Here is a 20,863-nt window from a genome sequence, read left to right as displayed (position 1 = left end):
GCCCGAGGCCGCGCCGGCTCCGCCCGCCGCCTCGCCCCGCCCCCCGTTAACTCCTGCGCCGCCGGGAAGCGAGGGGGTGGGGGTGGGGGGGAGAGACGAGAGAGGATTTGGCTGGGCCGCCGAACCCAGCCCTTCCCGCTGCTACGGCCACGTGTGCCCTGACGAGGGAATCCGGACCCCTGGTCCTCTCTGGGTGGGCGGAACCAGGCAATCACACCGCCTGACCAGAGCCCCCAGCTCTCCCTGGCCCCAGCTGAATTCTAACCAGCTGACCTGGACTGGACACCTTGGAGCCGGGGAGACAGGAGCTCTTGCCAGGCTCTCTGTTATAAAGCCCAGTCCCCAAGGACCTTGTGCTCCTGGCCTCTAGATGGACCAGGCATTCGGACGGACGCTCTAGACCCCAGGCCCTTGGGTGAGCAGGGAGGCGTCTAGGACTTCCTTAGAGGTGGCCTGAACTGGGCCTTGGAGAGCAGGTCCAGGAAGGCACACAGCATGAGAAAGGCTGGGTTTGCAGAGACCTCGGGGCAGGAAGAAGGGCGTTGATGGTCAGGAAAGTGAGGCCCGAGACACCGCAGGGGGCCTGGAAGTCCCCCAAGGGGCCTGGGCTTTGTTCTGTAGACTCCAGAGGGGCCTGCGGCAGGTGCAGCGGCTGGAGAGCCAGCCCCAGGGCAAGACCTAGGCCTCAGGCCACTGGGGACATTGATGCCACAGTCCAGGACAAAGGAGGACAGGCTTGGGACACAGACAGCAGGGTGTCCCTTGGGAGGGGACAGAGTTGACCTCTCCTAGTCATGGATGTCCCAGGGAGGGGGGCGGTGTCGCTGAAAGACCAACAGGCTCACTCTCAGCCCCCGAGGGTCCCCTGCACACTCAGTGCTGCCAACTTCTCAACAGCCCCCCGGGAGCCCGCTTTGCATACCTGGGGTGTTGATGGCTGCAGGTGGCCCTCCTGATGACATTCAGACTCCTCCCACATTCACTGGGCAGTATGGGATCCACCAAGTGAACAGCCTGTTTAATAGCTGGCGCCGTCCTCAACGGTAACTTGGGGCTCCTAAAACAACAGGACCCCTGGGGCCAGGTCACCTGTGTTGTTTGCCCTTTGGGTTCCAAAGTCATTGGCCTGGTTTTGGGGTTTTTTTTTTCACTTGGGCAGAAAACAAAATGGACAGTGCAGGCACAGTGCTAAGTCATCTAGAATGTGGAAGTGGGGGACTGCAGTGCATGCCACACACACACCTGTGCACACAAGTGCATGCCAGGGGCCACATTCCTGACCCTACCTTCCTGCCTGTGTGCCAGTATTAGTCGGGTTCACCCCCACTGAGCCCAGGATGAGGGAAGAGGAGGAGGACCTGGATTACAAAAGGAAAGAAGGGATCATTGCATCATGCATGCACTGGGTCTTCTTACCTGGGGGACACTCACGCTCAGTCCTCAGAAACCGGACAAAACACCTGTGACTCAAATCTGCACACTCCACGAGGGCTGACCCACCCCATCCTGCTGAGGGGAGGCCTCCCGGCCCCTGGGGTTCCACCTGAGCTAGGCACAGTCCCTCCCTGGGGTTGGATGGGAGAGCAGAGTGGGCTCATGGTTGGGGGGTTCACAGAGGTGCACCTGGGCAGGTGCATCAAGACAAGAGCAAGCTGTGGGCTCTGCGTCTGAGACCCTGAGCAGGAACAGAGACCGGAGGGGCCCAGCTGCCTCTACCACCTCCTGGGGTGCCAAGAGGGAGCACCACCTCCCAGCTGAAAGGGGACCAGGCTCAAGTGCAGGCCCCTGCTTGCTTGTCTACAGTGGTATTGGTACTAGCAGCTTCACCACATCTCTCGGAGGTTCTGGAAGGTGAACCCTGTGTTGAGGTTTGAAAACCTCTGCTTCTGCTGTTCAGGGCTCCTTCCTGTAATCATTTGTGTTTTCAGTTTTGTGTCTTGCACAAGTAGACTGCGCACCGTCCAGTGCTCCCACCCCTGCCACCCAGACAAAACAGGTCATTGGAAACAGTCAGTTGGGGTGAATTTCATGCAGGCGACAGGAATTCCATTTATTTAAAAATAGATGGGAAAAGCTTTCAGGCTCAAGCCATCTTTGCCAAGACTGCACTGACAAGATCCAGAGAAGAGGAGTGGAAAAATTCAGATGCACATGATGCCCAGCTTCAGTTTGGGGAGAAAGCTTTCTCCTGCACTCTTGAGCCGGGTGCTGTCCTTTCAGCACCACCTCAGAGCGTCCTGAGACCAATGCACACTTTTGCCCTCTCTCTTGGCTTCCTCCTCCCATCCCCCACATCACTGGCTACACTGAGCTGTCATATTCCCATCGGGGAGCTGGGCACACAGGGCTGTGACCCTGTTTCCTGGCCAGCCTCCCCTGCCTTTGGGTGCGTCTCATCCACCATCATGTCCCTCAGAGCCTGGCACACGCGAGGCCTGCACTGGGTGTGGGGACATCACAGCTGCCAGCGGCAGAGGCCATCTAGAAGCAGGTCTGGATCATCCCCTCTTTGGGAACCTTCATGGTGACACATACCATGGCTCAGATCACAGCCTCAGCATTTCCCAGGAACCCATTTCTCCACTAGCCTGGGAGTGGTGACTCTAGCTTCACAGACTCAACATCAGACAGTGGGGCCTGAAGACATCAGAGCATAGGGGAGTGAATGGAGAGGAAGCCGGGTTTCCCCTGGCTGTTCATCCTGGCAAAGGGCCATCAGCACCGAGGTCCTGCAGGACGTCCCCAGGGGAGGTGGCTGCGGTCCCCTGCTGTGGGAGCCCTTTTGGTTGAGCCCCGTCTGTTGCTTTGTTGACACCCTGTGGTCACAAAAAATGCATGACCTGAGGGTTCTTGCATTCAGCCCCTGGGTCCATGGCCACTGACCACATAGACATGGGGGGTAGACACTGAAAAGCAGAGCTTCCTACTTCACCACCACCCCTTTTCCTCCAGTGGAAAAGGAGCAAGTTCCCTCCCCAACCACAATGCCTTCAGAAAAACAGATGGTTCCTCCGAGGCCCAGAGGGAGAGCTCCACCAGGCCAAGAAGCAAGACTTAATTTGGGAAAACGAGGAGAGACAGGTCCTCAATCATACAACCTGGGCCTGAGCTGCTGTCGTATCAGCGCCTTGATCTGGGGCAACAGGAAGTGCCTGCCCAGACAGAGTCCAGTCCCCCACCCCCACCTCCACCCCCACCACTTGCAAGGAATTTTCCGTTATTCAGAGGAAGGGCTGTGTTATTTCTCCAGCTCATGGAAGGAACAGGGACGTGAGGAAAAGATTCAAGACATGGAAGAATTGATTTCTTTTTAAACATCTTACACACTAAAGTCAATATAAATTTAATTTATAGGTTCTTTTTAAAGGGTCAGATCTCTCAACAAGCTTCCCTAGCCCCTGGCAACTCAGCTAATTGCATGCAGGAGCTGACTTGCGTTCCTCAGCCACCAATAACACCTTGATGCCAGGAGTCCACAGTCGCCTGTGACAGCGGGAAAAAGATCAGGGAGCAGAGTTGGCCCTGGACACATACAAATGGGCAGAAATCAACATGGAGATTCTGGGAGGGGCTGGTAGGCTGTGCATTTTGCCATCGCCAGCCCATAGCTTCCTTATGAGGCATCCCACATTCCCCTTCTCACACCTCCAGGCAAATGAGCAGTCTATAACCCCCGTCCTCATTCAAGTTCATGTGTTCTTGTTTGGAGGTGTGATCCAGGCCCCCTGGGTTCTCTGCATGTCAATGCTCCCATGGCAAGTCGATCCCCACTTTCCTCGCCATGGCCTTTTCATCTGGGTGATCAACTCGCTCCCTACCCTCCCAGCTCCTCTCCCTGGGCACATGATGCTCCAAGGATGCTCAAGCAGGTGAAGCGGGCTTCAGTATACTGTTCCCTCTGCCAGGAATGCTGTTCCCTCCATTAGCACCAGAAGGTCCCTGCTTGTGGGTCTCCCCTGAGGTGTAACCCCAGCCCCCACTCTCAGCTCTGGTTCACAGTCACAATCGGAAACTGTGCTACTTATTAGCTCACCTCCTGTTCATCCCCCACCCACCCAGACAGGGAGATCAAGAAGAGGGCAGTGCCACACTCACATCCCTGTGTGCGCGTGCACACACACAAACACACACACAGCTCTGTTCACACACTCACATCCTCCCACCCACACACAGAACCACACACACACACAAAGCCCACTGCATACACGCAGCACAGTGCACACACTCACATCCTCCCACACACACTCACATCTTTGTGCACACACACAGACCATTGCACACACATCACAGCCTCTGGCCCCGCCCACAGGAGGTGATGAATGAGTGAACAGTCACTTTTCTCTAGAACTGGAGGTTGCTTGGAGCCTCCAGCCAGGATGCGCCCTTGATGACTGGCCTGGGGCTTGTGTGGCTGGGGGGCAGCCCAGTAGACTGTGGGTGGATGTGCACTGGAGTGCAATGCCGTGGAGACAGGCTCCCTACCAGTAGAGTGGTCAGCCTCCCTGCCCACACACAGGCGTCGGCATCTGGGTCCTGGCTGCCTGCCCACTGTCAGCCCTGGCTCGCTTGAGTGCCTGGCTTGATTGGCCAGATGTCCAGTAGGCTTTGGACAGAGCTGTCCAGCCTGGGGCAGGGCCTGTGGGCTGTCAGAGTCCCTCCCCACAGCCCCTCACCCAGGACAAGGTCACCACACTCTTAGCCAGGGAGATGGGACAGAAAGACTGGATTCCTGGACCAGTAAACAAGGACACACCTGCCTTGACAGAGCTGGAGCCCTCAGCCCACACTGAGAGCTCTGGAGGGGTGGCCCTTGATGAATTACTCCACCAGAAATGCAGTCCACCCCATAGCACTGCCAGAGGCGACCTCATGGGTTTCTCTCAGCTGTGTGACCTTGGGCAGATCAAAGAATCCTTGCAGGGGTTCTCACTGATCAAGTGAAGAGACATGGCTCCCACCTTACAGGGCTGTTGGGGATTCTGAACAAAGATGATCCTGTAAAGCATCACCCAGCACAGAGTAGCATCCAGGAAAAAGCAAGGAGATGCATGACAAGCCCAGTCCTGGCTTACAAGCACTCTCTTTCTTGATTTCTTATAGACCCTCCCCTGTGGAGGGTCTCCCAGCTCAGATACACTGATCCTGTGCCCTCCTGGTGTCCACCCACAGAGATAAGATCCAGTTAGGCCAGTCACTCTTAACTAGGGCAGGTGCAACTGGTATCTGGGGGTGGGGGGAGGATAGGACAGGCTCCCCACTCCCACAACAGAGAATTCCCTACCCCCTGATGTTACTAGCACTGTGGTTAAGACACCATGATTTGGGGACTTCCTGGTGATCTGGTGGTTAGGAGACCATCCTGCAGTGCAGGGGACACGGGTTTGATCCCTGGTCCAGGAAGATCCCACATGCTGCAGGGCAAATAAGCCCACGAGCTGCAACTACCAAAGGCCATCCGCTAGAGCCAGTACCCTGCAATAAGAGAAGCCACCACCATAAGCCCACGCACTACAACTGGAGAAAGCCTGTATGCGGCAACGAAGACCCAGCACAGACAAAAATAAATAAATAAATATATTTTAAAAAGACACGATGATTTAGGTTAACAAGATTTTCTCTTAAGTTGCAAATATTTCTGGGAAGCTAGCCATTCACTCCTTAGTATGAAATAGTGCCAACAAATGAATTTTCTCTCTAAAGCTCCTAATAATACCTAAGCCAAGGAATGAAAATGCTCATGGCAAAGAGGCAGGAGTCTGGGGTGTTGGGGAGGAGAGATGCTCTCCCCCAGGAAGGGCTTTGGGCAGGGCAAGCATCTCTGGGGGGCACCCTGGCCAAGTGGCCACAGAACAGTCATCATCGGAGTTCCACAAAGTAACCTTGGGTTTTCTACCTGATGACAGTCTCTACCTTCACACCATCACAGAGCATTGCAGTCTTTGCTTCTGTTGCACGGCTCTTGTCTGTAACTGGGCACAGTGCTGGACCTCTCTGCCCCTCAGTTTCCCACCCTGTACATGGTGAGTAATCAGAGTAAATACACCATAGGACTGTTATGACCGTGCACAGAGTTAAGGTTTGCAAAGCACTAGAACAATGCCTGGCATGAGTAAGCGTTATATAAGCTTTAAAGTAAAACTAAGTGAATCGATTCCAGGGCTGGCTCTGCAAATTTGCTTTTCCAGTGTGTGCCACCTTCCGCAACATGGGGACGAGGACCCTGGGTGTTGGGAGACACACTGGGAAGAACAGCATGAGAAGATACCAGAGGCACAGAGCATCCCAGGAGCCCCAGCCCCACCCCAGCAGGGGCAGCCGCAGCCTTCCAAGAGAGCTGAGGTCTGCGGGAGCCCCATCCAGCCCAGACCCCAGCCCTTCTGGTGCGTGGAGCACCCTTCCAGGCCTTGCCTACTCTGCGGAACAAGAGGGCTGCTCAGAGGCCAGAGATGGACGAGGAAACTCATGAACTCCAACACGGGATACAGAAACATGGTCGCGTCCCCTCCCCACCCTGGTTCTGTCCTCCGCCTCCCCATTTGCTCAACTTGACCGCCCCATCCCCCCACCCTCTAGGCAGCTGAGCCCTGGAGCCCAGGACGTCAGCCAGCTAGACAGACCTAGCTTCAAACAGCAGTTGGCAACATTCTTGCCACCAGAACCCTGGATGGACTCTCCGGCCCAGGGAGCTGGCCCTTCAGGCACTCCGGGTTGGCATGAGCCCAGCCCCAGCCCAATGCCCCCCAGAGTTGCCAGCATCCCTGATGAGATGGTTTTCAGAGGCTGGGGCCACTTCGCCAAGCCGCTTCAAAGAGACAGTCCAGAAACTGTGATCTGGTCTCTGCCCCGCTGACCCTTCCAGGCCCACCCACTCTGCCAGGGCAGACCCCAGACAGGCAGAGCCTGGATGCCATCATCTCCAGAGACTGTGATCTGGTCTCTACCCCCCTGACCCTTCCAAGCCCACGCACTCTGCCAGGGCAGACCCCAGAGAGGCAGAACCTGGACACTGTCACCTCCCCCAACCCTGCCTCAGGCCCCAATCGGCACACAGTCCAGACCCTGATCTTGGTGTGAGCTGACTGGACCTCTGTGCTGCCCAGGTTCCCAGCCACAAGCCCATATCTGAGTGGCCCCCTGGCCTTCCTCTACCTCCTCCCCAGCCGACTTCCACAGAGAGACACCAAAAAGCAGCAGCTCCTCCGGACACAAAGCTCCATTCCTCCATGACACACCCAGACCCACCCCAGCAGAATTGGGAGCAGCCAGCCCAGCCACTTGGCTGGTTTCTCCCTGCATGGCTGCAGGGCCAGGAAAATTGCCCAGCACTGCCGCCATCCAGCCACCCACGGGCGCCCCCAGGAGCTCAGACCTGATTCCAGGCAGCCAGCCAGCAGTGCAGGTAGAGCCAAGACATAGCCTGTGTAGGTGTACATGCACATTCATGTACATATGTGTGCACGCACATGCGTGCTCCCTCAAGCATGCACAAGATGCACACCTGCACACACCCCTGCACACACGCAGGCTCCCGTGGGCTCCAGGACAGCCCACCACGTTCCCCTCACACCCCACACAGCTACACACAGGCCCACAAGCTCCACAACCAGGTCACACTCGCACACGTGTGCACAGCTGGGTACACATACCGGGGACATTCATGCAGTCTGGCACAACCACTGCCCCAGGGCACCCAGGAGGAGACAAGCCCACAGCCATCCCCGGGGACAGTCTGAGGCTGCTCCCAGGACTGTCACCACCAGGGTCACCCACATCCCTGGGGGAGAGAGGGAAGGTGCTTCCTGCCTTGAGGGAAGGCATTGGGACCCCTGGGGAGATAAGGGCAGGAGATAGATCAGATTCGGCCAGCTCAGCAGGACCCTGCTGCCCCAAGGACTCATGAATTTTTCAGAGGCATCCAAAGTGCAGACTGAAGCTGCCAGTCGGGTCCTGGTGGTTCCTGCTTTCAATTATTCACCAGCCCACCAGAGGGCAGGAGAGCAGCCCCAGGCCCCAGCTTCAGGGACCACTCACCAAGCCCAGGCTGCAGGCACCAGCCCCATGGCCAGCAGGAAGGCTGCTGTCTGAGTCCCCACATTGTCCGGGGAAGCCTGGGTATCTAGGCCAGGTGTGAGAGCTGGTCTGTGTCCCGTCCTTGGGCCCCAGTCCTGAGGCTGTACCACCACCCCCATCCCAGGGTGCACTGTCTGGGCTGTGGTGCCCACCCCGTCCACCCACCCCCTATCCAATCACCCACCGCCTCTGAAGCTGATGCCCTGCCCCACTGACCCAGTGGACTCCACCCCCTCCTCGGCTCCCCTGCCCCAAATTGCGGAGGGAAAGCGCCCACCTACCACTGAAACAAAGGAAGGGCCCTCCATCTCACCCTGCGGCCTCAGCCTGAACTCGGATGGCCGCACCAGGAACTGGACAGCAGAGAAGGCAGGTGTGGAGGCGGCCACATGATGCCCGCAAGCGCCTGACCTTAGGGGGTTGTCCACCCACTGCCTGCTTTCACCAGGCTCCCATCGGGTGGAGAGGGCAGCAACCTGACCCTTGCCAGCTGCACTGCTGCCCAGATTAAAGGTTCTCAAAATTCCATCCAGACACCCCGGGGCCCAAGAACCCTCCAGAAGGCCCTCAGGGTTAAACTATTTACTCAGTAACACCACTGCTTGTCTTTGTCCCTCAGGCCCCCCTCCTGCAGTGAGTGGGGTTATCAGAGCCACGTGCTGTGTGAGGACTGCACCGTGTGACCCTGAGTTTTAAATATTCCTGCTTTCATCTCCAGGGCACTGAGCCCCTAGCTGTGACCTCAGCAGCATCCGACCCTATGAGGGTCTGAGAACTGACGCCCAGGGTAATGCAGGGGTCAGCCGTCTCACCCAGCAGCCTCTCCTCACTGCCGTTCCCCGGGTGTGGCCAGTGCCTCCCCTTGAAGCCCCTTCCGTTGAGTGGAACAGCCCCAAGATCCAGGCCCCTGCCTACCCCAGCTCTGCAGGGTGCTGACCCACCCCCAAGGTCAGCCAGAAAGTCCTGGGAGATGTGCTGCATGTGCTGCCCTCACGTGGACACTTGGAGGTACTGCACATCCGGATCAGCGAGGTCTGGGTTTCTCCTCCTCCGCCTCTCCGCCCCTAACCTGGAGCAGGGCATCAGGGATGCAGAGAGGCATAGGACCCTGCCAGGAATCATACGAGGAGCTGGCACCTTCCTGGGCCTGCCTTAATCTCTGCATCCCCAAGGGAGCCCAAGGCACTGAAACCCTCCGAGAAACCCCACCCTCCACCACGGCAGGGACCCCCGACTGGCTCAGACTCTGTGGGAATGGGATACTGCTTCCACCTCTGTCCTCAAGCCATCCTGAGAGCCCACCAGCCTGGAGCGATCTGTGTCCCCATTCCAGAAACACTCACCTGGGGGGCGAGCAGTGTGGCCCAAGGACAGCCCTCTGGGGAGCAGGACAGGCTTACAGCCCCCAGCCTTGGCATCTGAATGACCAGAATTTGTAACAGCCACTGGGACCAGAAGGTGAGGGTCTCCACAGGGACCACGCTCGGTGGCTTCCTTTGACCCCAGCCAGGGGCTGGTTTCATTCTTAGCCTGTCTCGAGCTGACAGGTTTTTCCTGCTTGACCCCAATTCTAACTGGGCCAAGTGTGTCAGGACACTTCCTGGGACAGACAGCCCATGGGGTCAGCCCAGGCTGGCCTGAGGGACGGGCCACATCTCAGCAGAGTGGCAGGAGGCATCCACTTTCCTCTGGTAGGGCCTCCAGGTAAAACACACCATCAAGTTTGAATCTCAGGTGAGCAACAAATATTTTCGGTGTAAATAGCGTATAGGACATATTCATGTTAAAAATTATCCACTGTTTCTCTGAAACCCATATTTGACTAGGGGAGCTGTGTCTGTGGGTTCCCCTGGTGGCTCAGATGGTAAAGAATGTGCCTGCAATGCAGGAGACCCAGGTTTGATCCCTGGGTTGGGAAGATCCCCTGCAGGAGGAAGTGGCTACCCACTCCAGTATTCTTGCCTGGAGAATCCCATGGACAGAGGAGCCTGGTGGGCTACAGTCCATGGGGTTGCAGAGTCAGACTCGACTGAGCAACTAACTCTCTCCCTTACTCTCTGTGTCTGAATTTGCCTACTCAGGCTGCCTTCCTTGGAGGCCTCTGGGGGTCAGCCCAGATGGTTCCCGGGAGGTCTGCAGGCCGCCAGCACAGGAAAGTGGGTCCCCACGCAGCCTGACTAATCTGGTCATCCTTTTTCTGGTCCTACTCTCCCTTCATGCGGCCTCCGGGGACCCAGCCCCACTTTGGGACTTGGCGTGGAGACACCACAGCCCCTCTGTAGACCCCCATGAACTCCATGCACCGCTCTGTCCCACTGGCCCCTCACTGGGCTGCATAATTCCCATCCCCACCCGGGGTGGTGGGCTGGATAGGCTCCCAGAGTTCAGGAGCCTCAGGCCTCAGGCCCTGGAACCTGTGACATGACAAGTGAGAAGAAAGCATTTTGCAGAGGTGACTAAAGTAAGGATCTTGAGCTGAGATGATCATGGATGATCCGGGAGTGGGGAGGGTCTTCAGTGCGCTTCCTTATAAGCGGGAGGCAGAGGAGGTTTGACTCAGAGAAGAAGAGGCCATGTGACCATGGTGACAGAGGCTGGGGGGATGTGGCCATGGGCCAAGGGACTTCAGCAGCCCCCAGACGCTTCTAGAGGCCGGACTCTCCCCTTGATCCTCTGGAGCAAGCAGGCCCACGCTGGGTCTTGTCCCAGGGGTACTGGACTGTGAGAGAGTCCACGTCTGTGGTTTTAAGCTGCCAACTTGGGGCCCATTTGTTGCTGCAGCCCCAGGGGACTCCTACACTGGGGGACCCTATGGCCTGCTCACCCTGGAAGGGACAACCTGCAGCCCAGTTCCACTGCAAACGTGCAAGTGTGCACTGCGCCCGTGGTGGGGGATCGGCTCAGCCCTCCTGAGCTCTGTAGGCAGTGCCAACACCCCCTGGGGCTGGGGGCTGCTTTCTGGGGCAGGGCTGGCTGGGCAGGGAGTGATCCTGCCATTCCTCCCCCCTCCCCCCTCACTGACCACGGTCAGGGCTTGCTCTGGGGTTTCTGGGGCCACAGTTCCTGGCTGTTTTATGAGCCCCACTGAGGAGCAGGGTGGATGTGGCACAAGTGACTGGCTTGTGGGCATGGGGTATAAGAGGAGACTTCTAAGAGCTTGAAAACCCAGGAGAAGAACAAGGTGTGTGTGACAATCACTCGTGCAGGAGCCTTCTGCTCATCCCGTTGTCAGAGAGACCCCCCAAAACATTCACCCCCCTTCTGCGGATCCGAAGTGACCCATTCTTTGTCCTGGATGCCCCCATTGGGGGAACGCCAAAGCCCCCTCACCAGCTGGACTCCGAATTCAGCGACCCACCGCCCACCTGGTTAGTGTGGGTGGACGCCTGGGCACATAGCCAGCAGGGGTGATGGCCGCCGGGGTGGATGGGGTGGCAGCTTGGTGGGGGGCCAAGAGGGGTCCTAAGGAGGGCCCTCACGCAGTGCAAGTCCCCCACCCCCCAGCAGCAGACGCACACGGTTCTGGGGTCGCTCAGTTTATTGGTAAAACGGGCACTGAGCGTGACAAAGGCTGGACGCGGAAGCCGGGGCGGCGGGGACGCTTTTCCTCTTAAAGAACTTCCACTGGACCTTGATGGCGAGCATCCAGTCGCTGACGGAGAGCCTCTTACAAGCGGAGGTGCAGACATGCGCCTGGCGGGGGGGCGAGGCGCCGGGGCCGCGCCGGGGACGGGGCCGGGGGTGGGGGCGGGGGCGGGGCGCGGCGCCGCCGGGGAGGGTCGCGCCGCGGGCGCCCGCGCTTCACTTGCCCGCCTTCTGCGCCTTCTGAGCCGACTTGGTGACCTTGCCGGCGCCGCCGCTCTTCTTCTCCACGTTCTTGATGACGCCCACGGCCACTGTCTGCCGCATGTCGCGCACGGCGAAGCGGCCTGCGGGGAGGGAGCGTGAGGCGCAGGCCCGGATGCAGCGCGCAGGCGCACTGGCGCCGGCAGCATCCTCCCCCAGCCCCTGGCCCTGGGGCGGGACCCTGGCGCGGAGCTCTGTGAGCCTGTTTGACTGTTTCCGGAGTGGAGGCAGGGGGCAGTGAGGTGCTAGGCTCCCTTCTCCTTAGATGGCAGGAATAACATATATGGGACTCCGCCAAGGCGTCGTTGTGGGAATTAAATGGCATGTAAACAGTCCTTAGAGCAGCCTGGTGCAGAATACAGTTCACCCTTAAAGTATTCTGACGGTGGCCAGCAACCTTGCACAGGCAGCTCTCCGATATAGATCTGTGGGTCATCCCTGGGGTATCAGTGGGGCAGGCCAGCTGGAGGCCGGCGGTCAGTCCTCACTCTGCCAAGCTGTGGACCTTGAGTGAGTCCCCTAGGGGACTTCATCTGCAGAGGGGGATACCATCCCCCGCCCACCCAGTGGGGCCACCTATGCTCTGTGAGACAAAGACCAAGGCTGGGTCTCCTCTAAGCTCTAAGCCGCAGCAGGAAAGTCCAGGACCCTCCGTCCACCCCACCCCCACAGCAGCTCTCTGCCCTTGGCCTGGACTGGCTGCCACCTGATGGCTGCCCCTCCCCCACCACCCAGCTCACCGAGAGGCGGGTACTGGGAGAAGCTCTCCACACACATGGGCTTCCCTGGGACCATCTCCACAATGGCTGCATCACCGGACTTCAGGGACTTGGGGTTGTCCTCCAACTTCTTGCCGGAGCGACGGTCAATCTTCTCCTTCAGCTCAGCAAACTTGCAGGCGATATGGGCTGTGTGGCAGTCAATGACTGGTGAATAGCCAGCGCTGATCTGCCCAGGGTGGTTCAGAATGATGACCTGTGGGCAGAGGTACACAAGGCCATCAGGCATGCCCAGGTGGGTACCGGGGGAGGGCCCTGAGCTGGAGGAGGCTCTGCCCACCCCAGGTCCCTGGGGCCCAGATGCTGTCCATGGAGGAAGGTCAGGATAGGGAGAATCGAGGCTCCCAGACCTGAACCCCAAGGTCCTCTTTGAGCATCTGAAAGGCCACAAGAGATAAACAGTGACAAGGGCATAGCATAGTTTGAAAGGGCAGCACCAGAGCAGAGGCCGGGGCATGACAACACTACACCTCAATTATCATATTTCAGTTATATCTCAATAAAGCCAATTAAAAAATCCTACTCACCTACAGAGGTCACCAAAGAGGGCACAGCAAGCATGTAGAGGACAAAGTACCACAGGCCTGTTCCCAGCAGTAAACTGAGAACAGCCTTTTCAGGACCAGAGCAGGGACTCAGTGAGGCTGGGAGCACCCTGCCTGCTCTTCCTGCCCACAACCCCGCCAGTCCTTGGGGACCTGCTCTGCAAAGTGAGGATCTCGGTCCTCCCTGGCACCCAGCAGCCCCCTCGCTGAGGACAGCCCTGGTACTACCTGGGGTGGGCCCCACTGGCCACCGGGCTGCCCACCTGGGACGTGAACTGGGCGGCTTCCTGGGGTGGGTCAGACTTGCTGTCCCCACACACGTTGCCCCGGCGGATGTCCTTGACTGACACGTTCTTCACGTTGAAGCCGACATTGTCCCCGGGCAGGGCCTCGCTCAGAGCCTCGTGGTGCATCTCCACTGACTTCACCTCCGTGGTGATGTTCACGGGCGCAAAGGTCACCACCATGCCAGGCCTCAGGATCCCTGTCTCCACTCGGCCCACAGGGACGGTGCCAATGCCTGGGCCGAGAGGAAAGGGGCCGTGAGGGCAGGCTGGGGCCAGGGGTGCCCTGTCCTCCCTAGCAGGCAGGGAGTGGCCATGTGGTAGGAGGGAGGGGATGGGAGACCCTGGGCAAGGCGGACGCTGGGACCTACACAGAGGTGGAGACCTTTCTCCTGCCCCATCTGGAGAAAAAGGGCCTGAGGAAGCAAGTTCCCAGAACACAGGGAACACAGGCACCGAGAGGCCCATCTACCCCCAGGGGCAAGTGTTCCAAGAGGAGGCACCACAGGACCCTCCTTGTGAGACAGCAACACTAAGCGGGCTGTGGACAGCTCCCCCGGGGTGGCCCACCCGGCACCGGTGCTGCCATCTCAGGGGTGAGTCCCAAAGGGGCATGGTGCCCCCACACTTCTCAGGATCTGCTTACACTGTGTGGCCAAACAGTGGGGGTGTGATGCCCCCCGCAAGACAGGGGGCAGGGGGCTCAAGCCTGGCTTCCCTGGCTGTGGCAGAGACTCCTGTGGCATTAAGGAGGCTCATGGCTATGCTCTGTGCCGGGTGAGCGTGATACTCCACCTGCACCCAGGTCCTCAGCATCTCTGGCCACAGCCTCCTGGCTGGGAGTCCCCCACTATGGCCCCCTGTGGGCCTCAGGCTTGTTTATGGGTCTGCATCATTGCGTGACCAGCTCTTCTCATTCCTAGAGTGGATGGTGTCTCTTGCAAGTCAGGGATCTCCAGGTGGAGGGTGATAAATGACTCTCCCTGTGCCACTGGTGCTGGCATAGGGCTGGGCACTTGTCTGGAGGGAGGAAGACCCCGGCAGTCTTGGGATAGATGGATGAACAGATGGATGGATGGAGATAGGTGGATGGGTGGTCCCCCAGAAAGTGTGCAGCATGGTGGGAGAGGCAGAAATAACTGGCCCTGGATGCTCCTGGTCTGGGGGCAGTATTCAGGAGGGGGTCTGAGGGCAGAACTGGCCAGGTGGGCAGGAGCACTGCAGCGGGCAGTGGCCATGGAGCCCTCACTCACCACCAATCTTGTACACGTCCTGCAGCGGCAGACGCAGGGGCTTGTCTGTGGGGCGTGTGGGAGGCAGGATAGTGTCCAGGGCCTCCAGGAGGGACACGCCACTGGCATTCCCTTCCTTCCTCTCCACTTTCCAGCCCTTGAACCAGGGCATCTGGGCAGGAAGAAGAAGGCACCGTCATAGCACACACCTCCCCCCACCCCATGCACCCCACAGCCAGGAGTGGGCAGATAAGCCTGGGCCTCAGTGGCCATTGCCCCCACAGTGTCAATCTGGGGGTGTCCCTGGCCAAAGAAGGGGCTGCAGTGGCTTTGGCCAGCCTCCTGGGGAAACTGAGCTGAGGGCAGAGTGCCTGTACCCAAGGAGGCTGTGGTTCCCACCAGCACAACACCCACAGAGGGCTAGTACCACAGTCATAGGGCTGAGAGCAGCCTGGGGACAGCTCCCTGACCCCCCCACTGGCCATCTGTGCTCACCCTGACCCAGGGCCCTTGGGGAGCAGCCCCACCACTGTGGGGCACTTACGTTGGGTGAGGGCTCCAGCATGTTGTCCCCGTGCCAGCCTGAGATGGGCACGAAGGGCACGGTGGCCGGGTTGTAGCCGATCTTCTTGATGTAGGCGCTGACCTCCTTGACAATTTCATCATAGCGCTTCTCGCTGTAGGCGGGTTCCGTGGAGTCCATCTTGTTCACCCCCACGATGAGTTGCTTCACGCCCAGCGTGTAGGCCAGCAGCGCGTGCTCCCGGGTCTGCCCATTCTTGGAGATGCCTGCCTCGAACTCACCCACTCCTGCAGCCACGATCAGCACGGCGCAGTCCGCCTGTCCAGAAGGTCAGGCAGGGTGAGCTCGGGCCCCTCAGGACAGTGGACAGGGGCCTGGGCAGTCGCCTGGGGATGGAACCTGGGGGTCTCACCCCTTAGAGGCAGTGTGTGTCTGTGTGAATGCCCTGGCAATGTTGAATTGTCTGCGGGGGCGGGGGGGTGCATTTCTGTCTACGTTCAGTGTACCCATCCTGGCCTCTGTGTCCACTCGTCTGTGAAGTCGGCCCTGACAGTGGCCAGCTGTCCTTATAGGCACTCTTGCCTGGCTGAGATGCTGGGCGCTTACTCAATTCTTTGAGGGGTGAGTGGTGAGAAAGGTGAGGGGTCTCATGCCCTGGCGAGGAAGCAGAGGAAACCCAACCACCACTCACCAATTCCAGGGCCCCCAGGGTCTCCTAAATGTTGCCCTTGCCCCACCTCCAGATCCCCCAGACCTCCGAAGCCCCGCCCACCTGGGATGTGCCTGTGATCATGTTCTTGATGAAGTCGCGGTGGCCTGGGGCGTCGATGATGGTGATGTAGTATTTGGTGGTCTCAAATTTCCAGAGGGAGATGTCGATGGTGATGCCGCGCTCCCGCTCTGCCTTCAGCTTGTCTAGTACCCAGGCATACTTGAAGGAGCCCTTCCCCATCTGGAGGGGCGGGGGGGGGCGTGGCTCAGGACGGACCCGGACCCAACGGCCTAGTCACGGGTCCGCCTGGGCCGTGGAAGCAGCATGTCACAGCGGAGAGGGCCCTCGCTCCTGCCGGGACCGGGGACTCTGGACCCAGCTCTGGAACCGGGGACACCCAGACCTCGTCCCTGCCTGCCCAGACCAGCCTCCTGCAGTCACAACGGGCGCCATCTGAGCATCCACCAGCAGGGGGCGCAAGGGCCTGGGAGCCGCCCTGGGAGAGAAGCCGCGGGCGGTTTCAAGCCCTCCCCCGGCTGAGGGCTCCCCTTTATCTGAAGCCAGAGTCTCCCCTCCCCCAGATAGATCTCTATGTCAGCCGACGACACCACTGGGTTTCACACTGTCCAACCAAAAAAAACCCCTCTGTGATTTTTTTTTTTTTAAAGAAAGAAAGAAATCAGATGAGGTCGCAAGGAAGGGCCTGGCTTTCCAGCTCTTTCTACAGATAAAGCTCCCCAGTGGCTCCGAGGCTCCTCCCCCCACCCCCGCCTCACCTGAGCAGGGGAAGCAAAGCCGGGCCACCCTCTGCCAACACCTGCGCCGCGTGCAGAGCGAGACCCCCAGGCTTAGGGCCAGGGCTGCGGTCAGGACTGTGTGTTCACTGTCCAGCTGGGCAAAACCCCCTGCCAGGGCTGCGCAAGGACCGAACTCTGCCCTCCAGGGAGGCTACGCAGACAGACACCCTGCGAACACCCTCAGCGCCCCCCGCCCCCTCCAGGTACCAGCCCGGCAGGGAAAGAAAGACACAGCTTCGGGGCCCAAGAGCACCCCCACCTACTCTGAGAACAGGGTTCATCCCAGGCCAGCAACTGCCCCCTCCTGAGCCCTGGCACCAGTCATCCAGGTGAAACCCTTGACAGCTTCCCCAGACAGGGGGCTTCTCCCAGAGCTCAGGGGTGAAGGAAGGGGGCACAGAGAGCAAACCCCTACTTCATAGACACCTCCCACCCATGGGTCTCAGAACTCAAGAAGATCAGCCTCCAGAAATGGGGGTTCAGCCATCAGGGCCCCTTAAAAAAGGGTGCCACCCTGGATGAGTGGCCTGCCCCAGCCCAGCACGAGAAAATGGTGCTGATGGGCTGGGTGCCCATCAATTGGCTATTAATAGCCACTCTGAGCCCTGGCCCTGCCCTGGGACAAGCGAGGACAGCGCCACCCTCAGCCCCAGACTCAGCCCTGGGGCTACAGGAACCCAACTGTGGGGCTCAGAGACAGTGACCAGTACTGGGAGAAGTGCGCCTCCCCCTGCCCCGGGTCAGGTCCCGCAGGTTGGTCCACCTCCTCCACAGGCACCTTCTCAGAGAGAGGTGCCCCTGCTCCCCTGCCCCCTGCCTCTCCCATCTGGATGCTCTGACACACACATCCTCTTGCCCTGGAGGAGAACATCTGAGCTTCGTGCCCCACGGTCAGGGAAGTGCCAGTCGGGCTGCCACATGGGACCCCAGCCTCATGGTGGAGGCGAAACAGGGAGCTCCCCCAGGGCTCACCTCGGCAGCCTCCTTCTCAAACTTCTCGATGGTCCTCTTGTCGATGCCCCCGCATTTGTAGATGAGGTGGCCAGTCGTGGTGGACTTGCCCGAGTCCACGTGGCCGATGACCACTATGTTGATGTGGGTCTTCTCCTTGCCCATTCTGCCTGGGGCGTGGGGAGGGGCTGGCACGACCTGGGGTGCTCTGGCTCAGGATGAGGGGACGCTGAGCAGTGAGTCTGTGGGTTGAGGCAGGGGCACAGGTGATGGGGGGCCTCTGGGAGTAGCCCAGCAGACACTGCCCTGCCCAGGTTGGGAGCATACCCTGCCCCACAGAACAAGACCCTGAGGCTATAGCCAGGTCTCTGCATTTAGCTGAGCGGAGCCCAGGGGCAAGTCCAAAGGGCCCAACAGCTGGAAATATCTGAGTGTCAGTGGCTACAACCACCTCCCCCCCCCCCCAGAGAGGTTATCCCCCCTCTGGAGAGATGGAGAAACACCAGGCTGGTGAGCCCCATGACCAGTCAGGAGCCTGTTGATGAGTCACCCTGCCCAGCTCTCCAATGCCCTGTCCCCGGTGTTTGCTCCCCCACCCACGGTCTTGGGCTGGGACACTGCACCCAGTCCCAGCACCCCCCACCCCCCGCCGAGCTGTCACAGTGGAGAGATGGTCAGGGCTTCCCACTCCCCTCCTCGAGCAGCGACGGCGCCATCTTCCTCTCATCCCTGCCCGGCAGGCTGGCACGGGGAGACAGGCTGGCCCAGACCTCAGGCAGGGTGATGCAGTGCCCAGATCAGGGGCCCAGAATAGCTCAGGCCCTCCCCAGATCTGGACAGGGGGCAGACAGTAGGGCAGGGAGGTGGGGGTCCCTGCTCTGTCCAGAGGGTGAATCTGGCCCTAGCAGCCAAGCTCAGCAAATGACAGACAGATGCCCTCAGCCTGCTGGGGGCAGGGGGCCTTCCCCTCTCCCTCCCCTCTAATCACAGAGTCGCAGCCCCTGCTCCATCCTGGAGGTCAGTGGGGAAACCTAGGTAGCCCAGGAGGTGACAGGCAGCTGGGGGAGGGAAAGCTGGAGAAAAAGGTGCACCCTAGGGTGCGGATACCAAGTGGACATCGCCAGCGCGGGTGGGGGTGGGGTGGCAAAGACCCTTCAGGTCTGACCTCCTGCTGCTCTCCCGCTACATGGCGGGTACCCACAGCGCCCACCCTCACCAGCCCCCAGCGCTGACGACCCTTCCTCAATCCGGCAGGGCCCTAGGCGGTCCCAAGGTCACGGCTGCAGGTCGATCGCCACTGTCCAGGAGACTCGTCCCCGCCTCAGCTGCCGCGTAAACAAGCGATACCACGGTGCCCCCACCCCACCCAGGGCCGCCCCGGGGACTGACCCCGGTGCCGGTGCGGGCGCGCTGGGCGGGCGGCAGATCTCCGCAGGGAGGACCGCAGCCTCGCCAGAAGCCGGGACGGGCCCGTCTATGCCCCCAGGACTGGTCCCCGGGGAAGGGGCCCTCTGCGGAAAGCTGGGGGCGGGAATGGGGACCCGGAGGCCCAGCGTCCTTACCCAGAGCCGAGGTCTCAGCCAGAGGGACTGGCGGCTCCGGCGCCGGCGGTTTTATCTCTCCAGGAGGGGGGTCCACCTATCGCCCGAGCAGGCGCAGTGCACCGCGCCCCTGCAGTACGGCAATGCGGTACCGGCGCGGGCGGGGCCGGGGGCGGGGACGCGAGGGATGCAGGGTCCTCGGGCGCGCGCGAGCGCGACAGGGACGCGAGAGGAGGATGCGGCGAGGGAGCGAGCTACAAAGGCGGAGACGAGACGCACCCGAAGGGAGCGCAAGCAGCGAGGGAAAAACAGGCGGAGGCGGCGGAGAACCGCGACGAGACGAGACGGGGAAAGGGAGGCAGAAAAGAGGGAGGGCGGAGATGGAGAGAGGGACCAGGAGAGAAAGAGCTGGAGGCAGAAGACAGATAAAGCCAGCCTGAAACGCAGGCTCAGGCCAGCAGGGAGAGAGGATGGGTGCGTCAAGCACAAGACAGGAAGACATTCAAATCATAAGAGGAGGTCCCAGGGACGGGCCCAATCCTCAGGAACCCGGCAGGCAGGGGCAGGGTGGGAGCACAACAGGTCGAGGGTGGTTGTTGAGGCTGGGGTCTGGGCGGCTGTAGCGTCTGCCCCTTGGTTTACAATGGACCTGTGTTTTGAGGTGTCTCCCCAGGGTGGCCTAAGGGGTGCAGGCCCCCCTGGTGGGACTCTAGAATCTGGCCCCTGTCCCCACATGTGTGCCACAGAGGTGTGCCCCAGCAGGCCCCCAAAGCCAGGCTTCTCCCTGTTGGGCCCCGTGGTTCCCTGTGACCTTGGAACTGTGGCCTCCAGAGTCCCCTCAGCTTGGCCAAGTGGCGTCAGGCTCCACCACCAGATTCTGAGGCCCCGGGAAAGAACTGTTCTCCACCCTGGACCCCTCTGTGTGGAGGGTACACTTGAAGTCTGCCCCCAGAGCCCACTGAGACCTTCAAGGGCTGCCCTGGTCTGCATACATGGGCAGGGTTCCTAAGGACGCAGAGCTGACATAAAAACAGGGCTCCCAAAGAGAGTTCCAGGCTGTGGCCCTGGCAGGGTCAGAGTGCCAGGCCGCAGGGAAGTGGGGTGGTCACAGGCCAGGGCAATGACAAGAATGGGTTTCAGAGAGGGGGAGGGGTCAGTGAAGACCACAGTCACGGCCCCTTCTAGGGTCCCCCGACCTTGTCAGCTTACCCATGATTATGCCTCCCCAGGGTCATCTCTCCCATCTCCCTCACATCCTGAGGACACTCAGGTTAGGGTTGGGTCTGGGAGAAGGTCAGGCAGGGTCTCAGAAACATGTGGTGGGAGCAGAGGCCCAGGGCAGTGCCCATGAGGAGCCCCCAGCAATGGGACCCCCGGCAGGCCAGGAAGTAGAGATGGGCTGGGGGCCAAGCAGGTCTCCCTTGCCCTCGGTGAAGGTTTCTCCGGGGGGGGGGAAGGGCCCTTCTTCCATACTGTCCCTGTGTCCTCGGGTAGGCAATAGTTGGCAAGTGACCCAGCACTTCCTCGCGCTGCTGATTCCATCAAACAGGAGCCAGGAATTAAAAATAAACGCCTGCAGGGAA

The 20,863-nt window shown here is 59.9% G+C and overlaps 1 protein-coding gene across 2 annotated transcripts; it reads right to left on the bottom strand.

The window, feature by feature from the left end:
• Positions 1-11,593: 11,593 nt before the first annotated feature.
• EEF1A2 (eukaryotic translation elongation factor 1 alpha 2) lies at positions 11,594-19,552 on the bottom strand. Of its 2 annotated transcripts, none has more exons than XM_043883608.1 (8): positions 19,302-19,552; positions 17,761-17,981; positions 16,052-16,231; positions 15,301-15,597; positions 14,778-14,928; positions 13,504-13,760; positions 12,657-12,891; positions 11,594-11,999 (listed from the first exon to the last, which is right to left on the bottom strand). In XM_043883608.1, exons 2-8 carry the CDS (start codon positions 17,902-17,904, stop codon positions 11,872-11,874), a joined length of 1,392 nt encoding a protein of 463 aa, XP_043739543.1. In that variant the 5' UTR covers positions 17,905-17,981; positions 19,302-19,552; the 3' UTR covers positions 11,594-11,871. The 2 variants fall into 2 exon arrangements, with proteins under 2 accessions (XP_043739543.1, XP_043739544.1); XM_043883609.1 differs by having other exon boundaries at positions 19,129-19,312.
• Between the last annotated feature and the right edge of the window lie 1,311 nt (positions 19,553-20,863).

Source organism: Cervus elaphus, chromosome 23 (assembly GCF_910594005.1).
Source record: "Cervus elaphus chromosome 23, mCerEla1.1, whole genome shotgun sequence".
Classification (NCBI taxonomy): Eukaryota; Metazoa; Chordata; class Mammalia; order Artiodactyla; family Cervidae; genus Cervus; species Cervus elaphus.
This window is presented reverse-complemented; position numbering and strand designations above follow the sequence as displayed.